At 36.6% G+C, this 23,188-nt stretch overlaps 1 protein-coding gene across 2 annotated transcripts in view; it reads right to left on the bottom strand.

Annotated features, from left to right (window-relative positions):
* The window catches only part of lima1b (LIM domain and actin binding 1b), a 28,536-nt gene extending 5,759 nt beyond the window's left edge, over positions 1 to 22,777 (bottom strand). The window contains exons 1-8 of one of the 2 annotated variants that reach the window (XM_042733592.1): positions 22,620 to 22,777; positions 15,247 to 15,370; positions 13,598 to 13,643; positions 11,387 to 11,773; positions 3,149 to 3,206; positions 2,874 to 2,971; positions 554 to 637; positions 279 to 315 (exon numbers count right to left, since the gene is read on the bottom strand). In XM_042733592.1, the coding sequence (XP_042589526.1) occupies positions 279 to 315; positions 554 to 637; positions 2,874 to 2,971; positions 3,149 to 3,206; positions 11,387 to 11,773; positions 13,598 to 13,643; positions 15,247 to 15,368 (832 nt within the window). In that variant the 5' untranslated portion in view covers positions 15,369 to 15,370; positions 22,620 to 22,777. Of the gene's footprint in view, positions 1 to 278; positions 316 to 553; positions 638 to 2,873; positions 2,972 to 3,148; positions 3,207 to 11,386; positions 11,774 to 12,775; positions 12,924 to 13,597; positions 13,644 to 15,246; positions 15,371 to 22,619 lie in introns of those variants that run through there. The other variant, XM_042733593.1, reaches the window with a different exon arrangement.
* Between the last annotated feature and the right edge of the window lie 411 nt (positions 22,778 to 23,188).

Genomic DNA, 23,188 nt, shown 5'->3' with positions numbered 1-23,188 from the left:
GGGTTGACATGTCAGGACTAGAGAGTAATATCATGAGAAAATGATTCATTTTATGAGATCTTAGCATTGCAAGCATGTTAAATTAAAGAAAATTGTAAGATAGGTTTATTTGTTAAACAATTACTTCCTCATTCACCATGTTGGTCTGGGTTTTATTTTCTTTTAGCTTGCATAGTATTTAAGGTTAAAGGCATGTTTGCATATAACCATAAATCACTATTTATAAAATCAGCTTAAAGTTTCAGTTTAGAATTGTAATAATAAAACAATGGACTCACCATTGATCTTTGTGCAGTTTGACTCAGGGAGTGTGCTCTGTATCAAATCATAGAGAAAGAATAAACAATAAAGTAAACTTGTTAAATCTTAAGGTAATCAGGTAAACAATTTAATATTTTGCCAAACATATATTATACATAACATCATGAAACATTTACCTGTAAATTTTGTGTAAATATTGTAAATAATATTAAATCCAGTCTTAATACATCATTGAGAGATGTTTGTCTATGTAGTTTATTTAGACTACATTTAGAAGAAAATCTGAATGTACCACTATCTGTCCATCACCAGCAGGTGGCGAAATCTCCTTATGATCCATGGATGGGACACTTTCCTCTGTTTCTGACTGGCTTGCCTGAAACAAATTACAATCACTTCATATCAGAATACTTTAAAAATAATCCAATAATGTATGAATAAATCAACATAATATGTTAGATGTGTCTTACCACACATTTTCTCACCCTAAGGGATTTACAGTACCGCCACACTTACTATCTTCTAATTCTTGAATATATATGCCCTTGATTATTCAAAGTTTATTATTATTATTATGATTATTATTATTATTATTTGCTGTGGCATTAGTTGTTCTGGAAAGGATGAGGAATCTGTGAAAGAGGATTCTTAAACTCTGCATCATTCCTATCATGCAGTTCATTTTCATGAAACCGTTATTTGAAACTGTCACGGAAACACTTAGTTTATCATGGTCAGGGGCGTCGGACTGGGGGTAAAACCAGTACTGATTACCAGGGCCCCAAAGGAAGAGAGGGCCCTTGAAAAGTCTGGAATATATTTTTATTTTACCTGGATATTTTCATTGGGGGGTCATGGGGGCCCATCAGGACTGCCTATGCATAGGGCCCGGCAGAGACCGATCGTTTTGTGTCTTTACACATCAATGTATCGGCATGAACAGCAGGGTTTAATTTGATTTTGTTTTTTTTGTTTGTTTTTTTGTTTTATTGTATGTTTTAGCCGTGATTCCCATTCACCTCCATTATAAGACTGACAGACTGCAACGGTTTGTGTTAAAAATCTTCTGAAGAAACAAAATCACCTACATCATGGATGCCCTGGGGGGTAAGCAGATAAACATCAAATTTTCATTTTTGGGTGAACTATCCCTTTCGTGATCACGAAAAAACAACTTTTGTTATGTCATGATCCAGAGAAAACAACTCATTATGTCGAGATCATGAGAAAACAAGAAGGAAAAAAAAAAATATTGCATGGCCGCTTAGAACTTCTGTAATAAGAGGGCGGGGGTTGGCATATAAAAAAATGTCATGGTGGATGTATCTAGTGATCCTGCCTCCACCCCTGTGTATGAGGAGTTATTCGAATTTATAACCCACACCACAGCTAGACTAGTCAAGATTGGCAGGCAGAAAAACAGGAAATCACTCTGAGTAGACTCAATGAGTGATTCCTGGTGGGTCATAAATGATTCCCTCTAGTGAGCATTTCTCTCTGATCTCCACAAGGAAGAGTTGAGATAGTGGGGAAATCATACCACAGCTTCCATAGTAACCTCTGACAGTTCAAATTATTCTAATGTGAGGGGACTTGTGAGCATGGGTATGAGAAGATGCCTTGGATTGAAGAGTTGCTTGTGAGCAATCTCTCCCCTGGAGTGGCGTTTGCCCTCTAAGCCATGTTAAAACTACATTGTGGATGGTAGGCAAGGCTTACAAGGCGGCGTTCTAGGCTGGTGAAAACCCTGCAAACCATGACTTTCTGAGAATGCTTTTGCCATCCCTGTTAAAAAAACCAGCATACTGTATATAGGGTAGGTATGTTTTGGAGCATGGCAGCTGGTTTGAGCTAGTTTAAACTGGTCATGTGCTGGTCCTAAGCAACTATCTCCTGCTCAGGACCAGCTCATAACCAGCATATTAGCAGCTCAGGAGCAGCTTGAACCTGCTTATGACCAACTTAAGGACCAGATTTAACTAGCTCAAACCAGCTGCCATGCTTCGAAACATACCTAATCAGCATTTGCTTTTTTTTTTTTTTTTTTTACAGATATGCTCTCCTCGGTTGGGTTGCTTTTAAGAGCTTTTTTAATAGGCAGAGGCCTGGTGACAGATTAGGTACCGGTGTAGTAGTCTGCCCCTTCCAGACTGGAAGTCGTTGGCAGCAGCAGCTTAGTTTTCATCAATATGGCTACAGCCTGGTTCGCTACAGTTGATTTCACAGCAGGCGAGCAGGCATTTATTCAGTATGGCGCAGTGGGAATTAACGTTCCCATAGCGTCAAGACCATGACACAACATCAAAGTTCTCTTTGAAAGGGAACATCTTAGGGTTATGTATATTTCAGATGGAAGATGGAAATGAGACTGTGTTTCATTGCCATACTTCAGGCATGTCTGTGCATCTACCTTCAGACAATTCAAATACGATGAAGTTTTACATAGGCATACTTTTTCAGGATTGGTGTGTTTATGCATGTCCTTTAGACACTGGCTAACATGAAGCATTCTTTAGCAATTAAATAAATGAATTAATTTCAGCAAACTATCAGATAAAATGTTATTTGTATCTGTACATGCAGTGGACTATACACATAGCAAACATACTCACAGAGCGTGGCACAGTAAAAGAAGCCTTTCTGGTGACCGCTAATTGATATTTCGCCATCCTGTCCTTGATAGAGGCACTGCGCTTCAGACTGGGCGTACCTATGACAAAATGTATTTATTTATTCATCCATTTATTCATCTATCTATCTATCTATCTATCTATCTATCTATCTATCTATCTATCTATCTATCTATCTATCTATCTATCTATCTATCTATCTATCAAATAATGTTCCTTCAGCAACTATCATTCAAAGAGATGTATTTTGTATTAACCTTTGTTTCCCATTTGTGTGTCCACATCCTCTGAGCTGCTGTTCACTTCTGTTTGCACCTGAGGAATTAAGCACAAACCATGTAAACCAGCCACAGACTGAAAGCATCTGCCTATAAAATTTGACATAGAAATTTGTTGTACACATTCAACAATTACATTTGCATATAAGCATAATAAGGCAATAGCACAAAGTTGACATAAACTTTTCTCTAGCTGTGTATCCACTGGAACATCAACTGTGATGTCCTCTAGAACTTCCGAAACTTTTATAGTTAGTGCCAATCCTTTTAAGATAATAATCTTCACAAAACCTCAAAAAACACAAAACCGAAAATAAAGCCACCAAGATAGCAATAAATAATTATGGCAATAAATAGAGGTTGAAGTGGAATGAAGAATCAGACCAATAAAAAACAGTGATAAGGTCTCTGTATGTACAGGATGTCTGTATATCTATAGTGCATCTGCATAAATTCTTGTGTGATGGAGTTTATTGTTGGATGTGTTGTTCTCCTTTTCTGCTGATTGTTGAACTGTTCGAGAGAAAGGATTTGGACTTCCCATCACTATTAGTAATGGGGGCTTAGACACATCTGTTTAATGATGCACTGTTTTGATTTACTTTTGAGATTTTCTCTTATTATTTTTCCCTAATTAAATATTAAATATTAAAATAACATTCATAATGTAATACGGATCTATATCAAATATAGACATATACTGGTCAGTTTTTAAGAATTTCTCCTTTAAATTCATTTTTAAATAACTGCATTTTACATATCAAGATTTAAGATTAAGATTATTTAAAAAAAATAATAATAATAATAATAAAATAAGAATTTAAGAATAAGATTAAAAAGAAAGAAAGAAGGAAAGAGAAAGAAAGAAATTTAGCACCTGTAAGTAAATAATGTGTTGCAAAATAGTTTGGAATGGAGAATGCAATATGAATTAGTGTTTTATATACAGTAAACAAACACCTAACTGATGTTTTTTGTATTTGATAAGAAAATTATTCATATATTCTACAGTAATTCAATCCACTCAATTTAACTTAAGCTTACTCTTAATGTAATGCACTAAATTGTCACCAGTATTTAAAAAAAAAAAAAATTCAGTTTCATGGACTTGTATTCATTTGTTTCCATATTCCTTTGTTTGATTTCCTGATTTATTTTTTTTCTATGGTTAATAATGATTTGTTCATTCAGTTCAGATGTGTTTAATTAATCACCTCTTTCATTGTATACTTTAGTTCCTGTTTTTCATCAGTTCAGGGTCCGGTCATGTTTGCGTATAGTGTGTGTTTGCTGGTACTTTGTGTTACGTTTTTCCTGTGGAATATTATTAAAGATTCTGTTGGAACTTTATTCTTCTGCCTGTCTTGAGTCTGTGCACGCATTTGTGACACATATCTAAGTACTTTTTATTTTATTTTTTTAAGAAAAGTGCTTTTAAAATAAAGGTGACTTGACTTGATACAAGACAATCTTAGTAAAAAAACAAAAACAAAAAAGTGCCAAAGTTTACCCCACTTTTTTTTTCCTCACCATAAATGCAACAAGATGGTTTTACAAAGACCAACTCTGAAGAACACTGCACTCTTCAAAATGTTTTAAAATGGATTCTCTGAGCAATTTCAAAATCACATTATGTCTGAAATTTAAAATTCAGAAATGGCTACATTTAGAACAAGAAAATGCTTATTAAATAAACCAGTTTACATCAGTTAGGGAAAAAGGCAAGGAGACAGATGGAAAAAAAAACGGTGTGTAGTCTGTGGAAGGTTTTGTAGTGCTCCAGAGATCTGGTGGGTTTAAAGAGTATGTGCATACCAGTGGTATGACATCATCAACAGCATACAACACAAGCATGAAGCAAACAGATGGGGAATACAAAACTGAGTTTGGCATAACATGTTTTGCGTGTACAGAGGTGAGCATGACAGCATGACTAAAAACATTTTTGTAAAGCTCCTATCAGTAACCCTTCATCTGAAAACTAGCCATTAACTCACTACAAGTTTTGATCAAATTCAGACTGATTCCCCAGTGTATAAAACAGCACAATAATAGTAAGTGCATAAGTGCAAACAATTAAAGGTCTATGTGAGGTTAAAGGTGATGTGAGATGTGCAATTATAAGTTGCTGAAATGCTTTTGCTAAATTGTGTACGTGAAAATAATAAATAAATAATAAATAATAATGCCACAGAAGAACTGTTGAGTGTCTCCTAATAAAACACAATAGGTGTTGGACTTGAAGCAGCACTGCACAGACCGTTCTGTGTATGATATCAAAGTACCGCGAGAGCGATATGACAGCATTTTTTTCATTTTTGTTTTAATGTCAAATAAGTCTTACTGTTTTGTTAAAGCAGTATTGCTGTTGTAATATTATACAGCTACAGTTGTGTTGCTGTGTTTTAAAGCACGTTTGATTTTTTTTTCTTCATATCACTCTGTATTTACAGCAATTTCACTGTCCACTCTGTTCAAATGTGAATAAATGGCTACACATAGTTGTGTGCATACACTGTCAGAGCTGTGTAAGGTCACTACCATTCTGCTTTTGTGGGGGTGGGTAGGGGTGTTAAATTTTTTATTTTTTTTTCCAAAGGTTTTTAACATTCTAAAAGCTCATTATTCCAAAGATACTACAAGCTAGTTAGTGTATTTAGTAGGTGTAATGTATTGTAAGTTGCTTCAGAGGTATTGCAAGTATTACGTACATCAATAATAACAAGGAAATTTAATTTTGGTACTTCAGTACTTTTAAAAGCAAGTACTTCTGTACTTTTACTTAAGTAAAAATCTGTCTTTACAACTTTTACTTGTAATGGAGTAACATTTGACCAGCAGTTTCTGTACTTTCACTCGAGTAATGGAGGAGTTGTGTACTTTGTCCGACTCTGCTTGCTAGAATATTTTTTTATTTTTTTTCTGGTGAGACAAAATAAGACTGAACTTTGACAAAGACAAATCTAATAATATAATATTTAAATTATTTCTTATAATATTATCATTGCTTTTCATCCCCTGCCTCTGCCAAGTGAATGAAACTGCACAATGAAACTGCATCTAACAACTGCCTTTCAAAAACTAAATAAATGAAAATCAGTAATAAGAATAACAAAAGTCAAAAATTAAAAATAATCAAAAGTAAAAGTATTTATTTGGGAGAAAATTGCTGTGCTTCCAGTATCTAATAACTGAAGTTTATAGTGAAGACAATGTTAGATTCAGTGACTGTTCCCGAGTGCAGATTGCTGTCTCAACATTACCATGGAATGAGACATTCCAAAGGAATCAAGTAGGAATGTGAGCACATGCCAGGCCTCTGACAAAGGGGGATGGGCACTCAGTTAAAGGAGGTAAAGCCCAGAAACCTGTATCCATTGGACACATGTCCATATCAAGTTGTTATATACAGGTAAGTTGATGGAATTATTCTTAAATTGATTAAATTATTCTTAAATTGACTTATTTACCATTTCAAAATAGAACTAAAGAGCTTCAGGGAAATTCTACTAAACTATCTGTTTAAATCAACCAGCCACTTTAACATGTTTACTAAAGTATAATCCAGATGGTTTCAACAAGATCCAACTTAATTAGAAATAAGTAATACCGATTTATTCTGCACCTGTTCTACATAAAACAACACATTTTTTTTGTTTTTAAATCAATCATTTCTGTTTAAATGCATCTAATTTGGGGATAGATGTATTTATTATATTGACATTTAATCATTCAGCAGACGCTTTTATCCAAAGCGACTTACAAATGAGGACAATGGAAGCAATCAAAATCAGCAAAGGAGCAGTGATATGCAAGTGGTATAACAAGTCTCAGTTAGCTTAACGTAGTACACGTAGCAAGTTTTTTTTTAAATTACATAATAAAAAAAGAAAAAAAGAGTAAAAAAAGAATAGAGCAAGCTAGTGTTAGAGGCCTTTTTTTGATTTTGTTAATTCTATAATAAATAAAAAGAAACAGGTAGAATACAAAAATAATAGAAAAGCTAGTTTAAGTGTAAAAGGGACAAGGTTTTTTTTTTTTTTTTAAGAATAGAAATAGAATAGAGAGTGCTAGAGTTAGAGGGTCAAAAAAAAATTCTTGAAGATGGCTAAGGACTCAACTGCTCAGATTGAGTTGGGCATATCATTCAACCAGGAGGGAACATTTAATTTAAAAGTCTGTAAAAGGGATTTTGCACCTCCTTGGGATGGCACAGTAAAGCAACGTTCACTTGCAGAATGCAAGCTTCTAGAGCGCACATAAGTCTGAAGTAATGAATTTAAGTAAAGGGGTGCAGAGACAGTGGGGGTTTTGTAGGTAATCATCAATGCCTTGAATTTTATGCGAGCAGCTATTGGTAGCCAGTGCAAACTGATAAACAGAGATGTGATGCACATTCTTTTTGGCTCATTAAAAATTAATCTTGCTGACGCATTCTGGATTAATTGTAAAGGTTTGATAGAATTGGCTGGAAGACCTGCCAAGAGAGCATTGCAATAGTCCAGTCTGGACAGAAAAATAGCTGTAACAAGGAGTTGTGGAGCATGTTCCGAAAGAAAGGGCCTGATCTTATTGATGTTGAATAAAGCAAATCTGCAGGACCGGGCAGTTTTAGCAACGTGGTCTAAGAAAGTCATCTGATCATCAATCATTACTCCAAGGTTTCTGGCTGTTTTTGAGGAAGTTATGGTTGATGTGCCTAACTGGATGGTGAAATTGTGAGCAAACGATGGGTTTGATGGGACCACAAGCAGTTCTGTCTTGGCCAGGTTGAGCTGAAGGTGATGGTCCTTTATCCAGCAAGAAATGTCTGTTAGACAAGCTGAGATGTGAGCAGTTATCATCGGATCATCAGGATAGAATGAGAGGTAGAGTTGAGTGTCATCAGCATAGCAGTGATATGAAAAGCCATGCTTCTGAATGACAGAACCTATAGATGCCATGTAGACAGAGAAGAGAAGTGGTCCGAGAACAAAGCCCTGAGGCACCCTAGTGGTTATATGTTGCGACTTGGACACCTCTCCAAGATACCTCGAAGGAGTTATCTTAGAGGTAAGACTTTAACCACAGGAGTGCGGTTCGTGACTTCAACAACTGAGAGCAAGGCAGTCTCAGTTGAATATCCACTTCTAAAACCAGACTGGTTGCTGTCTAGGAGGTGAGAAAAGCAGAGACTTGGTTGAACACAGCTCATTCAAGTGTTTTTGCAATAAAAGGAAAAAGGGAAACCGGTCTGTATTTCTCTAAAAGAGATGGGTTAAGGGTGGGTTTCTTAAGTAGAGGGGCTATACGAGCCTGTCTAAATGCTGAGGGAAAAACAACAGTGTAAAGGAATGATGTGAGTGAGTGCAGGTACAACTGCAGGAGAAATGGCTTGAAGGAGATGAGATGGAATAGGAACTAATTCCATCTCAAGCAGACAAGTAGTAGGATGATTAAAAAGGATGAGTTTGGAGACTCCTGCCTCAGAGAGTGAAGAGAAGGATGTGAACAAGTGTATGTTTGCTGGTAAGATGTGCTTGAGAGATTGTGGTGTGGAAAATTGTGCACTTTAAAAAAAACTGTGTTTTAAAGAACATGCAAGAGTTGGGTGAATTGTTAATTTTGTTATGATAGTATGTCCTTTTAGCAGTGGAGACATTAGCAGAGAAGGAAGAGAAGGGTGACTAATACATATTAAGGTCAATAGGATTTTTTGATTTGCACCATACCCTTTCAGCAGCCCTGAGCTTAAAACGATGCACGCAGAGAACAACAGATAGCCAAGGGGCAGAAAGGAAGACAGGGGGCAGACAGTTTCTAAACCAGATGTAAGAGCGGAGCAGAAAGTATCAGTAGCACTGTTAGCATCAAGAGATGCTAACTGTTTAGGGGGAGGAAGCGAAGATGAAACCATTGCAGATAGCCGGGAGGGTGAGAGTGAGCGTAGGTTACGTCGAAAGATGACATGTGGAAGGGTATGTGTTGTGTCAGGAACCAATTTGAGGTTAAGAGTGAGGAGGAAGTGATCCACGGTGTGCAGTGCAGTAACCAGCACATGATCAGTTGAGAAGTGTCGTGTGTAAATAAGGTCCAGTTGGTTGCCTGGTTTATGAGTAGCTGTAGTTAACACTCTCTTGAGATCAAAAGAAGCAAGCAGAGTGTAAGTCTGCAGCCTGAGGTTTATCTAGGTGGATGTTGAAGTCTCCAAACATAACTAGTGGAGTACCATCCTCAGGAAAGGTTGAGAGCAGCACATCTAATTCATCCAAGAAGTTACCTTGTGGTCCTGGGGGTTGATAAACAACTACAAAATGGATTTTAAAAGGGTGGGTAATAGTGACTGAATGAGATTTAAAGGAGCTGTTAATACCAAGAGAAGTTAAAGGAATAAATTTACCACCATTAGAGATGAGCAGACCAGTACCTCCACCTCTTCCAGTCAGACGTGGAGTGTGGTAAAAAGATAAATTATTGGAGAGTGCTGCAGGTGTAGCATTGTCCTCTGGTTTGATCCAGGTCTCTGTCAGAGCCATGAGGTTTAGTCTTGAATGACTAGCACTAGATGTAATGAAATCTGCTTTGTTTACTGCAGACGGACAATTCCAGAGACCAACAGAAAAAGAAAGTAGTGTATTAGTAGACATAGGCAAAGTGCGAAGGTTGTTAGGACTGTGCTGCCTATACTGTGTGTTGCGTGGTTTGCGAGTGGTAGTAATAGTAGGGATATGGAAACACATAGTAAGAGTTGGTCATGAAAACTGAAACAGAAGTGAAGCAAGGCGTAGAAAAGAGGATGAATCAAAAGCGATACTTATGTCCCTTGCCCTGCACAGTAGAGTCGATGGTCTTTACGCTCTTTCGTCTTCACATGAGGAGGGCTTCACACAACGGCTGCCGTGGTATACTAACCTTTTTTATACCCGTTTGACAAAACATAAATTGAATTCAGCTGAACACATTTTACTGTTTATCACAACAAAGTGCTAAGGAAGCACACAACACTAACAAGGTATGCGATAGAGTACGAGACCAAACGCAATTTCAGCACGTTTCAACACAGTGAACAAAACAAGCGTTTCCTAGCAACGACAACTGCACTAAACACTAATGAGACAAGAAATAAATACACTTACTATCTGCTTTTAACTACCGCTGAATTTATTATTTATTTAATTTCCACTATTAATTCTTCTGATAATGAGCTACTTAAAATTAACTTCTGCCAGAAAATATTAATATAATTGCTGTGCACATAATCTTGAACATTCAATATAAACATTAAGTTTACACAATTGAACTGCAAATATGATTGAAATACAAGTCACAAGGGTTTAAAGAATATTACTAAAGTCAGTGCAGGTGCTTGCAACAGCTACACCCTTCAAACACTACAGTGCTGCAGTGTGTGGGAGAGGAGAGAGAGAAACTCAATGAACGTCAACATCTAACAGATTAAAATGAATAAGATCCATCTGAACTTAATCTTATAATATATTACATTTATCTTTCGATAACTCTTTTGTGTCATTGAGTCACTGAAAGATATTTTGCAATGTAAATGACGCTTATCGACAAATGTCAAAATATATATAAAAAAATAGTCTGCCTGTCAACACATGTACGTTTGAGAATAATTAAATACTGTATGTTCACTGGTATTCATTTCTTAAACTTATTTTATTCTGTTTTATAGACCTATTATTTTTTTTAAGTAGGGGGAGTAGCATCTATTATTATTTGCACTTAATGTAAGTAAGAATTACAATGAAAACAGTATCTATCACATTTACACTATTGTATATTTTAATGCCTTGAATAATTTATGTACTTGATGTACTGTAATATTTGATGTACTTTGATGTGCTTAATTATATCTTTTAGTTTTTGTACTATTAGGAGTGAGATTTGTTTTTCCACATTACATTCATTTGAAATAAGAGTCGTTTACAGTAATTTGCATGGAAAAATTAGTTTGTCATGAAATAGAATTTGAATTCAACTGTCCTAAATAGACTGCATTTTCTTAATGCAAAACACAGTTTTAGATTTCTTTCTTTTGATTATGCCTGGCCTTGTAAGAGTGAAAAATGCAACTAATTGATGTTATAATACTGGATTACAGAGAATGGTTATTTTTTTTTATTTTTTATTTTATTTTATTTTTTACAACAAAGAACTGTGAAGTAAAATATAGAGAGTGCAAAGAGAGGTAGCCTGATGACATTCATATCTCACCTTGCTTTTGCCCTCTTCATACACCATTTTGAGGTTTTTGAGGGGCAAGGCTGGTTTCTCCACAGGGGAACATGGATCAGATGTAGTCGTACTTTCTGCCTCCTCTTTTACACTCTTCTTTTGTTTACTCTCCATGTCTGCCTTTATTTTTGCAGGTTTTTCATGGGAGGTTGACTCTTGAGTCAGGCTGGGCTGTCGCATGAGCTTGCTGGAGGAAGCACGTGGTTCTGGAGGATTGGTGGGTTTGCAGGAAGCAGACCGAGCCGTCGGTCTCACAGGTGCCACACTCAGCTGAGGAGCAGATTTCTCCTGATGTGTCTGTTCCCAGCGTTTCTTCAGTACACTCAAGTTTCCTGATCGCAGGGACAAAGGCGCACTGTCAACAGACTGAGAAAGAGTGAAAATTATTGTCATATAGAGATCAATTACAACAATTACAAACATAGTTAAAATAAATAAATAAATAAAAACCCTGTGGTGAATTCCAACTACTATTACATGTTCTATAAGAAAATAAGTAAGACTTTTCACAATGTTAGGGTGTTCCTATGTGGTTGCTAGGGTATTGACAAAGTGTTACTTACAGGGTTATCAACTGCATACTCCTTTCCTGCACTACATACACTACATACAATACAGTATCATTCATATCTTATGTTATATTGTAAAATCAAACTAATCTAAATAAATAAATAGTTTAGTTAGTTAATTTAAATAAATATAAATATAAAATTATAACTTAACTTGAAATATAAAATGTTACTTTGACAACTACCTGAAATAAGTTTGTTAAAGCACTAAAATTACTGAATGTAAATATTTTAGGATATTTTGTTTGGAACAGAAGTGTCAATGTAATTCAGCTCCACAGCAACAGGCAAATGTTTGAACATGACGAGACATGGGACAATACCTCCACACGAGGCTACTACAACAATCCAGGAAAACTCAGAGCAGCTGTTTAAAACATCTCATAAACACAATCAAGGTTTAATCACTACTAGAACCCTTACCAAATAACACCCAATAATGACACGCTGCCCCAAAACACTATCATTTCATCAAACCACCAAACATGTTACATGGTTTATTTCAAGAATCCATGAATCTTTTTGATAGTTGTTGTTTTTACTTTTGTTTATTTCAAAGTGTATTATATCACTGACATCATGTCGAGCAGAATACCAATACTGATGTGTTTAAAAGAGTTACAACTGTCCAACAGACAATTCAAACCTAGGATGGCTGTTTTCTTTTGCATAATATCTCACAACTCCAAGTCAATACAGGCTCAATATATAGAGGACTGCATACATGCAACAGTCATTTGTGAAACCATGCTGAAACAAGATGCCAGAAAGAGAAGTTGTAGGAGATGAGAGGAAAGACCTGGATGAACAGGGCGCTCTTTATGTCTTTTCTCAGTTCTGTTTTCTCCGAGCTCCTTGGGCGCTGGACATCAGTGATAAAGCTCTAACAGATGTGCAGCAGGCAAGAAACTTGTAAGAACTAGTCCAACCCAACTGAACAGCCCACATGAAGGAAGGAAAGAGAGAAGTGAAAGGAAAGGTGGGGGAGGGGGAGCTTGTGAGATGGAGGGGTGGGAGATGATTAAAAGGCGCCTGCAATGAAACCTGCATACAGGAAATTATGCATGTGATGAAATTTAACTCTTTCTTGTCTATTTCACGAGGATACATGAGGTTGTAAAATTCAAGAAGACAAAAAAAAAATTAAAAAAAAATAAACACATAGGAAAGAGAGAGAGAGAGAGAGAGAGAGAGAGAGAGAGAGAGAGAGAGAGAGAGAGAGAGAGAGAGAGAGAGAGAGAGAGAAACAGGAAAGCATTTCAATCAGGACATAAAGACTGCTTTTAAACTGATGTGTTTTGATGACTTACTACTGGGGGCTAACAGTAAACCACCTATCATTACATTGACTAACCTTCTGAAGGAACTGAAACAGATAACGTCTCGCACTGATTCTGATGTTTTAACAGGCAAAGAATTAGACCAAAAATGAAAAATCTGATATAATTTACTCAACCCTCATGTCATGTCTTGTAGAACACAAACATAGAAATCTTAATGAATTTATTCTCTTTTTTTAAAATAAAAAAATACAACCTAGAGACTGTATGAGGTAAAGAAGAGTGCAGTTTTTCAAATATTTTCCATCACATTAAATTATAGTAAAACCAGTAAAACTTACAGATTTTTTCTTCTCTGCACTTGCCTCCTCAGCAGCTTTCTGATATCTGAAAAAAAGAAGAAAAGTAAAAAGAAGAAGACGAAAAAAGAAAAGTATGAGTAAATGTGAAGTATCATAATCACAATCAAGCTAAACAGTTTTGATCGACATTAGAATACATTTTTCTCTTTTGGTTTAATATGTAAAACTATAAGTATTTTCTCTGAAAAGTATAAACATTATCGCTCAATCAAAACAATGTTATTTTGTAGTATCCTGACCCGTCCGACACAGCTTGAGTTTTGTGTGGGACTATATTTGTCTGATCAATATCAGATGTGGGAAACCTGGAAACTTCTTTGAAAAACACTTTGATAACACTTAAGGTAAAAATATACACACACACTTGAGTAAAAGAAGAGGGGCCTAAGTGGTGGAAGGCCATTAGAGCATTCTCAGGGGACATTGATATCAATACAAGTTAATTTAAAAACCAATACATTTAATGGAACAGGCTATTAAGATTTCTTAGTTGTTCAAAGCGTATGGCCCTGAGCTGAAAACAAAGAAAGAAAAAAATAATGAATGTCCGTACAAATGTATATAGGAAATTGCTGCCCCCTACTGGCACTAGCAACAAGCATTTTCATTTTACCTTTCTTTCAGCTTTCACTCGAAGGCCGTTAGAATATGTCAGCAAACCAGTGTTGTAGATGAACTGTTTTTACTATAACTGAATTTATATATCTACTGTATCTATCTACTCTATCTATCTATCTATCTATCTATCTATATATATATATATATATATATATGTATATATATATATATATATATATATATATATATATATATATATATATATATATATATATATATATTACAGCTGTATTCTCTACTGATGGTTCTCCCCCCTCTAAACTGTATGGTTAAAACATTTCACCACTTGAAGCTTTTCAGGACAGTTTACTTTGTGGCCACCTGGTGGACAAAATGATGAAAAGCATCTACAAAACTAATGCTGCTGGTTTTACATCTGGTTCTGCAGCTGACGCTCAATGAGCTTTCTTTTCTTTTAAAAAAATAATAACAATTGTTGAAGTGATTAAGTCAGTTTAGTGCATTAACTAGTGCATTAAATCACAAATTTAAAAATAAAATATGCAGTCTATTTTAACCACGCCCCCAGTCCTTTTGCTGTTATTTTATACACAATGTATATAGGCTTCATATTAAAATGTGAAAATCATACTTGGGCTCACTCCCATGAACCATTTTTGACAACAATTCATTTCATTCCTTAAAATATATATATTTTTTAATATATAATACCGTTTCAGTGGTTGTGTTAATATTTTAATGTTATGACCATTTTTAAACTGGTAGGACCATTTCCATTATATTGCTAATGAATAACATTCCTATTAGCAACCCAGGTTGTCATTCTATTGTGTCTTTTGTGTCTCTTTTTAATCAGCATCAGCCGGGTTCAACAAAAAGTCAAAAGGATTTTCCAGAAGCTTTTTGATTATTGCAGATAATAAGCTGTGTGACCATCAAAAATGCACGACCATCAAGATCTCTACAAGTAAAGACAACTTTTTTAAGTATTCCCCATAGCCATGTGATAACCACTGATGATATGAAGAGAAAAAGTGAATATCACTTACTTAGAAAAGCGCTCAGTGATGGCATTGTTCTTGCCACGGCCCCCAACCAATGAGAGCTCTTTGGCTGTGATCCGTAAAGACTGTGATGCCCACTGTTTCCTGCTAAATGGCCCCACATCCATCTCTGCCAAACAGAAAATCAAATACAGTATGAAACACAAAACAGATAATGGAACAGCAAACATGTAAAAGGTAACGTTTAGAAATTTGAAACTGTTGTTGTGTACAACAAACATTCTAATTAATAGAATACACAATACCTAACATTCTAATGTGTTTTAATAGTGTTTTAATATTTAAAATGTGTGACAACTTGGCTCATGACACTCTTGCTCTAAGAACACAGTTCAATGTTTTCATTAAAACCGAACTTCAATATGTAGCTGACCTACTTGAATGTAAAATTCCCCAGATGTGTCACCCCACATCATTATATAGTGCACCTTTTGAGGGAACAACCATTTATAGTCATGTCTGAAACCTTAGTAGACATCATCAGGTGCACTCATTCAAATAACAAGTGTACAGCCATTTTATTGTACATTTAATGACTAGAAAATACTCATTATGTACTGTGAGTGTCTTGTTGAATGATTTCCCACATTTCCCCCCTTAGTGTACTGTGGCTCTACGACAGAGGACAACTGAAGCCAAGCAAAGCTCAAAATTTTAAGCTGATAGTTGATTTTATCCCTCAATAAAGTAGACAAAAATAATATAACAGTACATCTCAATTGCATCTCAAAATGCATTCTATGTCCTCCTATCCATCCCCCAAATCCTGCTCTTTGCCATAGAAGAGCCCTGGCAGCGGAAGGATGCCTCTCTTCAGTGCTTCTCATGCGGCCATCTGGTGATCTCAAAGAGCATTTCCTAAGAGCAAATTTCCATGCTTTCCATTGTTTCAAATGTTGCATCGTAAGTGTGGCTCATGTGGCACTGGTCCTGTATGCTTCACTCTCCCCGCAGCGCCTCGATTCACCAATGTATTTCATACATGAGGATCAGTGCCCCTTACCTGCAGCAAACAGCTTGATCTCTTTCAGCCAGTGCACAGGCAATGGGCAAGGCCATGGCCAACTTGGTGGTGCTGGAGCGCCACCTTTGGTTGAACTTAACAGAGATCAAGGACACTGACAAGGTCACCTTGCTCAACTCCCTGTGTCCCCCACATGATTATTCAGCCCTGCCGTGGATGGTTTTGCTGAGCACTTCATGGTGGCAAAAAAGTCATAGCAGCCAGAGCATTCTAGCTCGGCAGCTGGTTCAAGTCACTAGATAAGCTCCATCTTCCCAACAGCCCATGAAGTCTGAGCCTGGCCTCAAACAAGCACCCTCAGATGGCTAAATAATATCCATTTCCTAAGCGCTAGGGACCCCGCCCCAGAGTGACCCTGAACTGCAGACGCCATCCTGATCTCTACAGAGGAAGAGGAGAGGGTCAGGTCCCAGCGAGACCAGACTGCCTCAAAGAAATCTCGCCTCACTCTCTATTCCCCTGCTTAGCTCAGGGTGATAGAAGCATTATTCAAGCTGTTCCTGCCTTCCTGTTCAGTACGCTCCCCAGCAAATTACTGCTGTGATAGTGGACCCACATACTCAAAAGAACACTTCTTCTCTTTTCATTACTGCAAAATGTCAAGTCTGTTTGCAAAAGGGGCCATAGAGGTGGTTCCCCTAGCAAATAGTGAGTCAGGCATCCATGGCTGTAGAGCCTTCATGTTTGGCCCCTTGTCGGGAGTCTTTACAACTCTCTGCAAGGGTGACTAATACTATTTTGGAGGCTAGAGCCCCTCCTACGAGATGCTTCTATACCATCAAGTGGTTTGTTTTTTCTAACTAGTATGCCACATGGAACGAGGATGCATCCTCTTTCTGCAGCCATATCACCCTGCAGCCCAAGACTGGTTGCCCACTGAAACTAAGCAGAGTTGAGCTTGGTCAGTACCTGGATAGGGGACCTCCTGGGAAAACTAGGTTGCTGCAGTTAGTGAGGCCAGCAGGGGGAGCTCACACTGTGGTCTGTGTGGGTCCTAACGCCTCAGTATATACTATACTGACAAAAAGCACTGTCTTTCAGATGAGACATCAAACCGAGGTCCTGACTCTCTGAGGTCATTAAAAATCCCAGGATGTCCTTCGAAAAAGAGTAGAGGTGTAACCCTGGCATCCTGACCAGATTCGCCCATTGCTCTCTAACCATCATGGCCTCCTAACCATCCTGATACACTGATTGGATTCATCACTCTGTCTCCTCTCCACCAATAAGCTGGAGTGTGGTGGGCATTCTGGCACAATATGGCTGCCGTCGCATCATCCAGGTGGATGCTGCACACTGGTGGGGGTTGAGGAGATTCCCCTCCTTCTATGTAAAGTGCTTTGAGTGCCCAGAAAAGCACTATATAAATGTAAGGAATTATTATTATTATTATTATTATTATTATTATTATTATGTCATCCATGCTAACCTTTCTGCAAGAGTTGCTGTATAAGAAAGAGTATGTGGCAGCCATCATAGCTAATCACGCTCTCGTGCCTGGCCAGTCAGTCTGAAAAAATGACCTTGTTAAGTTCTTGAGGGGAGCTTGGAGACTGAATTCACCTCGTCCTAATTCTGTGCCAACATGGGACTTATCCACAGTCCTTTGGGCCTACAAGGGCCTCTTTTTGAGCTGCTCTAGTACCCCTTTTCCACCAGCATGAACCGGGTGCTAGGTCAGAGCCATTGCTATTGCTGGTTCAGAGTTGGTTCGACTGGCGAGCCTTCTAAGAATCAGTTTGCCTTTCCACTGGCTAGAGAGCCACCACAAAGCCAGGTCTTACGTCATCTGAATACCGTCTCATTTCCCCTAGCAACAGTAGTGCGGCAGCGCCAAACACAACGGGCTTGTTCAGGATGCATCGGTGCCGGGTTAAATGATCGGCACGCGATACCGAAGAGCCGCAGGAACAATCCAAAAGTATAAAGAGCTGTCTGCGTTCCAATCACTGGTGCACCGGTGCCACGCACTGACCGGTCTGGCTGCCGCCACCCTGAACAAGCCTAAACACCATCAACAATGGTGAACATTGCATTGCTATTGATGTTCAAGGGTTTAAGAACCTACATTGGCATCCAAACATAGCGAATCCAACCTGTTCATGTTTAGCTGTTATTTCAAATATGGCAGTTAAAAGTATTTTGTTGGTCCCCAGCCCCTGACACAAGCAGTTCTTACTTCTAGCCCAGCAATGTTTTGGTGCTACTTACAAACCACTTTTCCTGGTTCGGAGCTGTTGCTTTGGGTGTCGAAATACAAAGAACCGATTTGAAACTAGGCTCTAGCACCCAAACTGCGTTGGTGGAAAAGGGGTATAGGTGGCTGAATTATGGCCCCTATTGCTCAAGACTGCCCTACTTCTGGCTATCTGGTCGATCATGCAAGTTGGCAATTTACAAGCACTGTCAGTCAATGCTTCATACCATGAGTTTGGGCCTAACGACTGTAAAGTCTCCACTCTGTCCAGAAGTCCTCACCCTTCTAGCGCTTACTAACCAAAAGAATGAGCAGGTTCCTAATTTACTTTTTCCCGGTTCGGCTCTTAGACTATACATAGAGTGCTATAGCCACTTCTGGCAATCAGAGCAGCTCTAGTATGCTTCAGAGGCCACTCTAAAGGTCTGCTTGTTATGAAGCAGAGACTATCCTGTTGAATAGTTGACACTGCAGCCCTGGCTTACACCTTGGTGAGCTTACATTATCCTATTGGAGTGAGGGCCCACTCCACCAAAAGAATGGCCTTCTCCTGGGCATGGTCCAGTGGAGTTTCATTTGTGCAGCTGCCAGGATGGCTTCTCTACACTTGCTTATAGCATGACACTACTGAATGCGTTCCCCATAAGCTGAAATAACCTTGGTTCCCAGAGATTGGTGCCTAAGTTGATGACGGTCGCTATCCTTTGAAAAATTCTGACGAAATGCAGCTACACGGGCGTGAACAAATCAGGCTTCAGTATCAGGGTAAACAGGAGTTTCCCCATAAGCATATCAATGCAATGCTCTTCCCTTACCTCAGGGAACTGAAGTTACATCAGTAAGAAAAGTCTTTAGTACTGCTTTTTAACATGTTAGCACCACCAAATGCTCTGATATGTGTAGTCTATAAGTGTGTTTGACTTCACGTGTTGCTGCACAAACCAATTATCTTCTGACTTAAAACAGTGCAATGCAGTGAGATGAGATGGCGCCAACACCCCATCACTGTGACATATGCCATCAAAGTACAGTAAGAGCAATTTGAGAGCTGTCAGATGGCACATTCTGTTATTATTGTACATACTGGTGATATATAAAGCAATAAAGTGCTGAATGAAAAGTGTTTCTGTTGCTACATTAAAACATCTGAAGTGTCTGAAGCTGTAGATGTTTAAATTTCAGTTTTATTCCTGAATTTTAAACAGAACCGAGGTTGCAAACAGAACACTTAGAACAGCAACTTTTGTCTTTATATGTTGAGAAAGCCTTGTTTAAAAGTTCTGAACAGAAATTTAAAAAGCCTTTACATCTGAAGGTTAATAGGAATTAAGTACAAAGGGGTTTGTTGACCAATGTAGAAGAACACCCAGGATGCATTAACTGTTTTTCAAATTCAAATTTATTTGAATTACAATTCAGTAAATTACTCTTCCTAACATTCCAGTTCAACTTTCAGTAGAGTGTGGCCAATTCATTTAAAATTCAAGTATTTTATTCAGATTTTTTTTTTTTTTTTTTTTTTTTTTTTTTTTTGCACAACCCTGATAATACCAATTGATCCATTATATTATATGGAGTATATTATGACATCATGCTGCTTCTTCAGATGCACATTTCCATTTTTGATCAATTTGATAAAAAAAAAAAAATAAAAAAAAAAAATAAATAAATAAATCAAAATAAAAAAAAAATAAATAAAAAATAAAAAAAAAGCAAAATAATAAAAGATTTTAAGTTTTTATGTTTAAATAACTGACCACATAATATAATTTCTGTTTTTTTAGATAAAGTATACATTTGTAAAGATGTATTACAAATTTATGCATTACATTTATGTATTACTGTATTACAAAGTTCTTTAACCCTAGTCCTGAAGGACCAGTGTCCTATAGACTTTAGTACAAATCACAATTTACCGATCCTCACTGTTTCATAAATTTTAGCTGCTACTTGCACACATAGCACAAGCTATAGTCATCTTTGGGTGGATTACATAATCATAGCCAGACCAACAAGGACATTGGTTATTAACAGTGAGAAACAGAGGACTTTGACCTGAGAGGTAAGACCTTCGGACTGAACATTTGAGTATACCTTACGCTACATATCAACTCAGATTTAAAACACACATACATCATATAGTAAAACTATAAAAACCATTTGTTGATTGATATAGTTTCACGATAATAAAAATAAGAAAATAGGCTTAATGCATATAAAGAGATCAATATGTGCATGCAAAAATTGTTGTTGTTGTTATTATTATTTTACTAACTATTAAGTGATTCATCCAAATTTACCTTTCATTGTTTTGTCCTGCTGTTAATATACACAGTGTCCTAATATTCTGTAGTCTGCACTTTTTCTGTGTGATTTTTTGTCTGACTTTTTCTGGCTTCAAAGCAGTGAAAATACTTTCCAGTCTCACTCACTTACTTGCTCAGTCTAAAGCAGTGGCCAAGAAAAACATCAAATGAAAGTCTACAATTTGGCAAATAATGAACAGTGAATAAAAAATATCCTCACAAAATAATAATAAGAGAAGGTTTATTGATTTAGTAAAAAGATGGAATGATTATTAAATAATTCGATTGAGAATGATAAACAGATTCATCACAACTTTTAAAAGGAAATGATGGGTTACTTTTTGCCTAAAATATAAATACATTCCATATTTTGCATATCAGATGACAAGTTTCCTTTAGTGCTGCAAATAATGACCTTTGATTGTACACTTTGATAAACTTCCTCAGCAATGATTGACATAACCCCAGCAAAGACCTAAAAACTGAATCATCACAAACACAACCTAAACTGAAAATTAAAAAAATTAAAGATGAACTATTGTAGTTACATTTGCACTACCCGCATGCAATTACAGATGTAATTACATTGTAAACTTACTCTGACAATTGTCATTTTATCTGAAAATTGTGCCATTGTGTCACCTATGCTCATTTTGCTTTAAAACCATAAGACTTTAGTGCATCTTCAATAAAGAAATGAAGATATTTTCAATGAAACCTGACATATTTCTGTCTCTCCATTAAAAGATCTTCCAAAAACTTCAAACATCGAAAATTAAAATAAGTCATAGTAAAAATAATCATCTCTTTAATCTTTTCTGAAGAAGCACAGTCACTTTATGTTTACATATTTTAATTAAGTACAGTTAAGCTTCCATTTTTATCATATTTAATGTATGTATATGTATGTATATTGATCAGTGTTTATAAATGAATAAAAGCCTAAATTAAATCTGCTCAGCAATTTTTCTCTCTTTGGGAGACTTGGATTAAACCACTTGATTCAAATGGATTATATTTAGCTATATGTCTTTTTATGTACACATTTTGTCTTCGTGGACATTCAATGTATGAACAAAAAAGATGAGAGAATATTTTAAAATAGAAATATTTATATATTATCTTAATCTTAATGGTCATACGCTTTTGGAATAGTATTACGGTAAGTAAATGTTGACAGGTTTTTCATAATTGGGTGAATTATAAGATTATTAAACAATCGGATTATTAAAGTTTATATGGGAATATTAACTTGAATATTCTATGCACAAAAACAATCTAGCCAACACAAATTGAAATTCTAAACCATATGTTTATGACATTTGGTTTACAAACCAATAATAATTCAAGTAAAAGAAAAAAAAATGATGTAGATGATAAAACAAAAACAAGTGTTTTAGCACTTGGCAAGTGAAAGAATGTGAAATAACCTTTATAAGATTGATATGACATCATATTTTGTGCAAATAAAATAAAAATAAAATAAAAACTTTATTCTTGAAACAATTATTTGCATGTTTGTCTGTCCAGTTTTGTGACATTCAACAACACTAAGATATGACATGTCACAAAGACTTCCTTCTTCCTAGAAAGGTCTGGTGGTCAAACTGGATCTTCAGCCAACATGGTGAGCACCAGCAGACAAAACAGCTTTTTAACTCCCTTTTCAAACACTACTGTACATTTTACGTTTACGGCTGACAAATGCTGTGTTTACACCAAACGTATAATCTCATGAATTTGTTAATTTAACAGCTGCCTCTTTTGTCAATGAAAAACACATTTTAGAAGATCATCTACATTCATCACAGGTAAATGAATACAGACCTACCTCTATAATTCAAATGCAGTTCTTCCTGTCTTCAAAGGTTTTGGACATCAATGTTTTTTCTTAATCTAGCCAACAAGTTTCGATTATGAATAATCACTACAGACTTTCAGTGTGTCACCTGATTCTAGAGAAAGCTATGTGATATCTGACACTCCTTGTGCTTGTGCAGGAGTTTGTCCCATGTGACTTTACAAGGGGTGGAGTCTGGAGAAAGGTCCACCAGCAATGGTGGAGCTATTATCATGTGACATTACACACCAGTGCACCCAGGCATTGTATGTCACCTGGCAGGTGTGTTTCGAATGGGTGTGTGTGTGCACTTGTGCTATTCCTGGAGTATCTACTTTCTTTGCAAATGAGGTAACTGAACAAGTCAAGTCAAACAGTAACATAGGAGATGACTGAGACTTCCTATATGTAAAGTATAAACTTTCTAACTGAGGGTTGAAATGCACTGTGACATTTTGCCTTTTGTTGATTTCAAATCAATATATTAAGCTTACCAAGAAAAAAAGACCAATATACAAATTCATCTTTCAGTACACTAATCCATTGATTTTTCCCTTCCT

The sequence above is a fragment of the Cyprinus carpio genome, chromosome B11, assembly GCF_018340385.1.
Source record: "Cyprinus carpio isolate SPL01 chromosome B11, ASM1834038v1, whole genome shotgun sequence".
NCBI classification, from domain to species: Eukaryota; Metazoa; Chordata; class Actinopteri; order Cypriniformes; family Cyprinidae; genus Cyprinus; species Cyprinus carpio.
The sequence above is the reverse complement of the archived record's forward strand: the minus strand, read 5'-3'. Positions and strand labels throughout refer to the sequence as shown.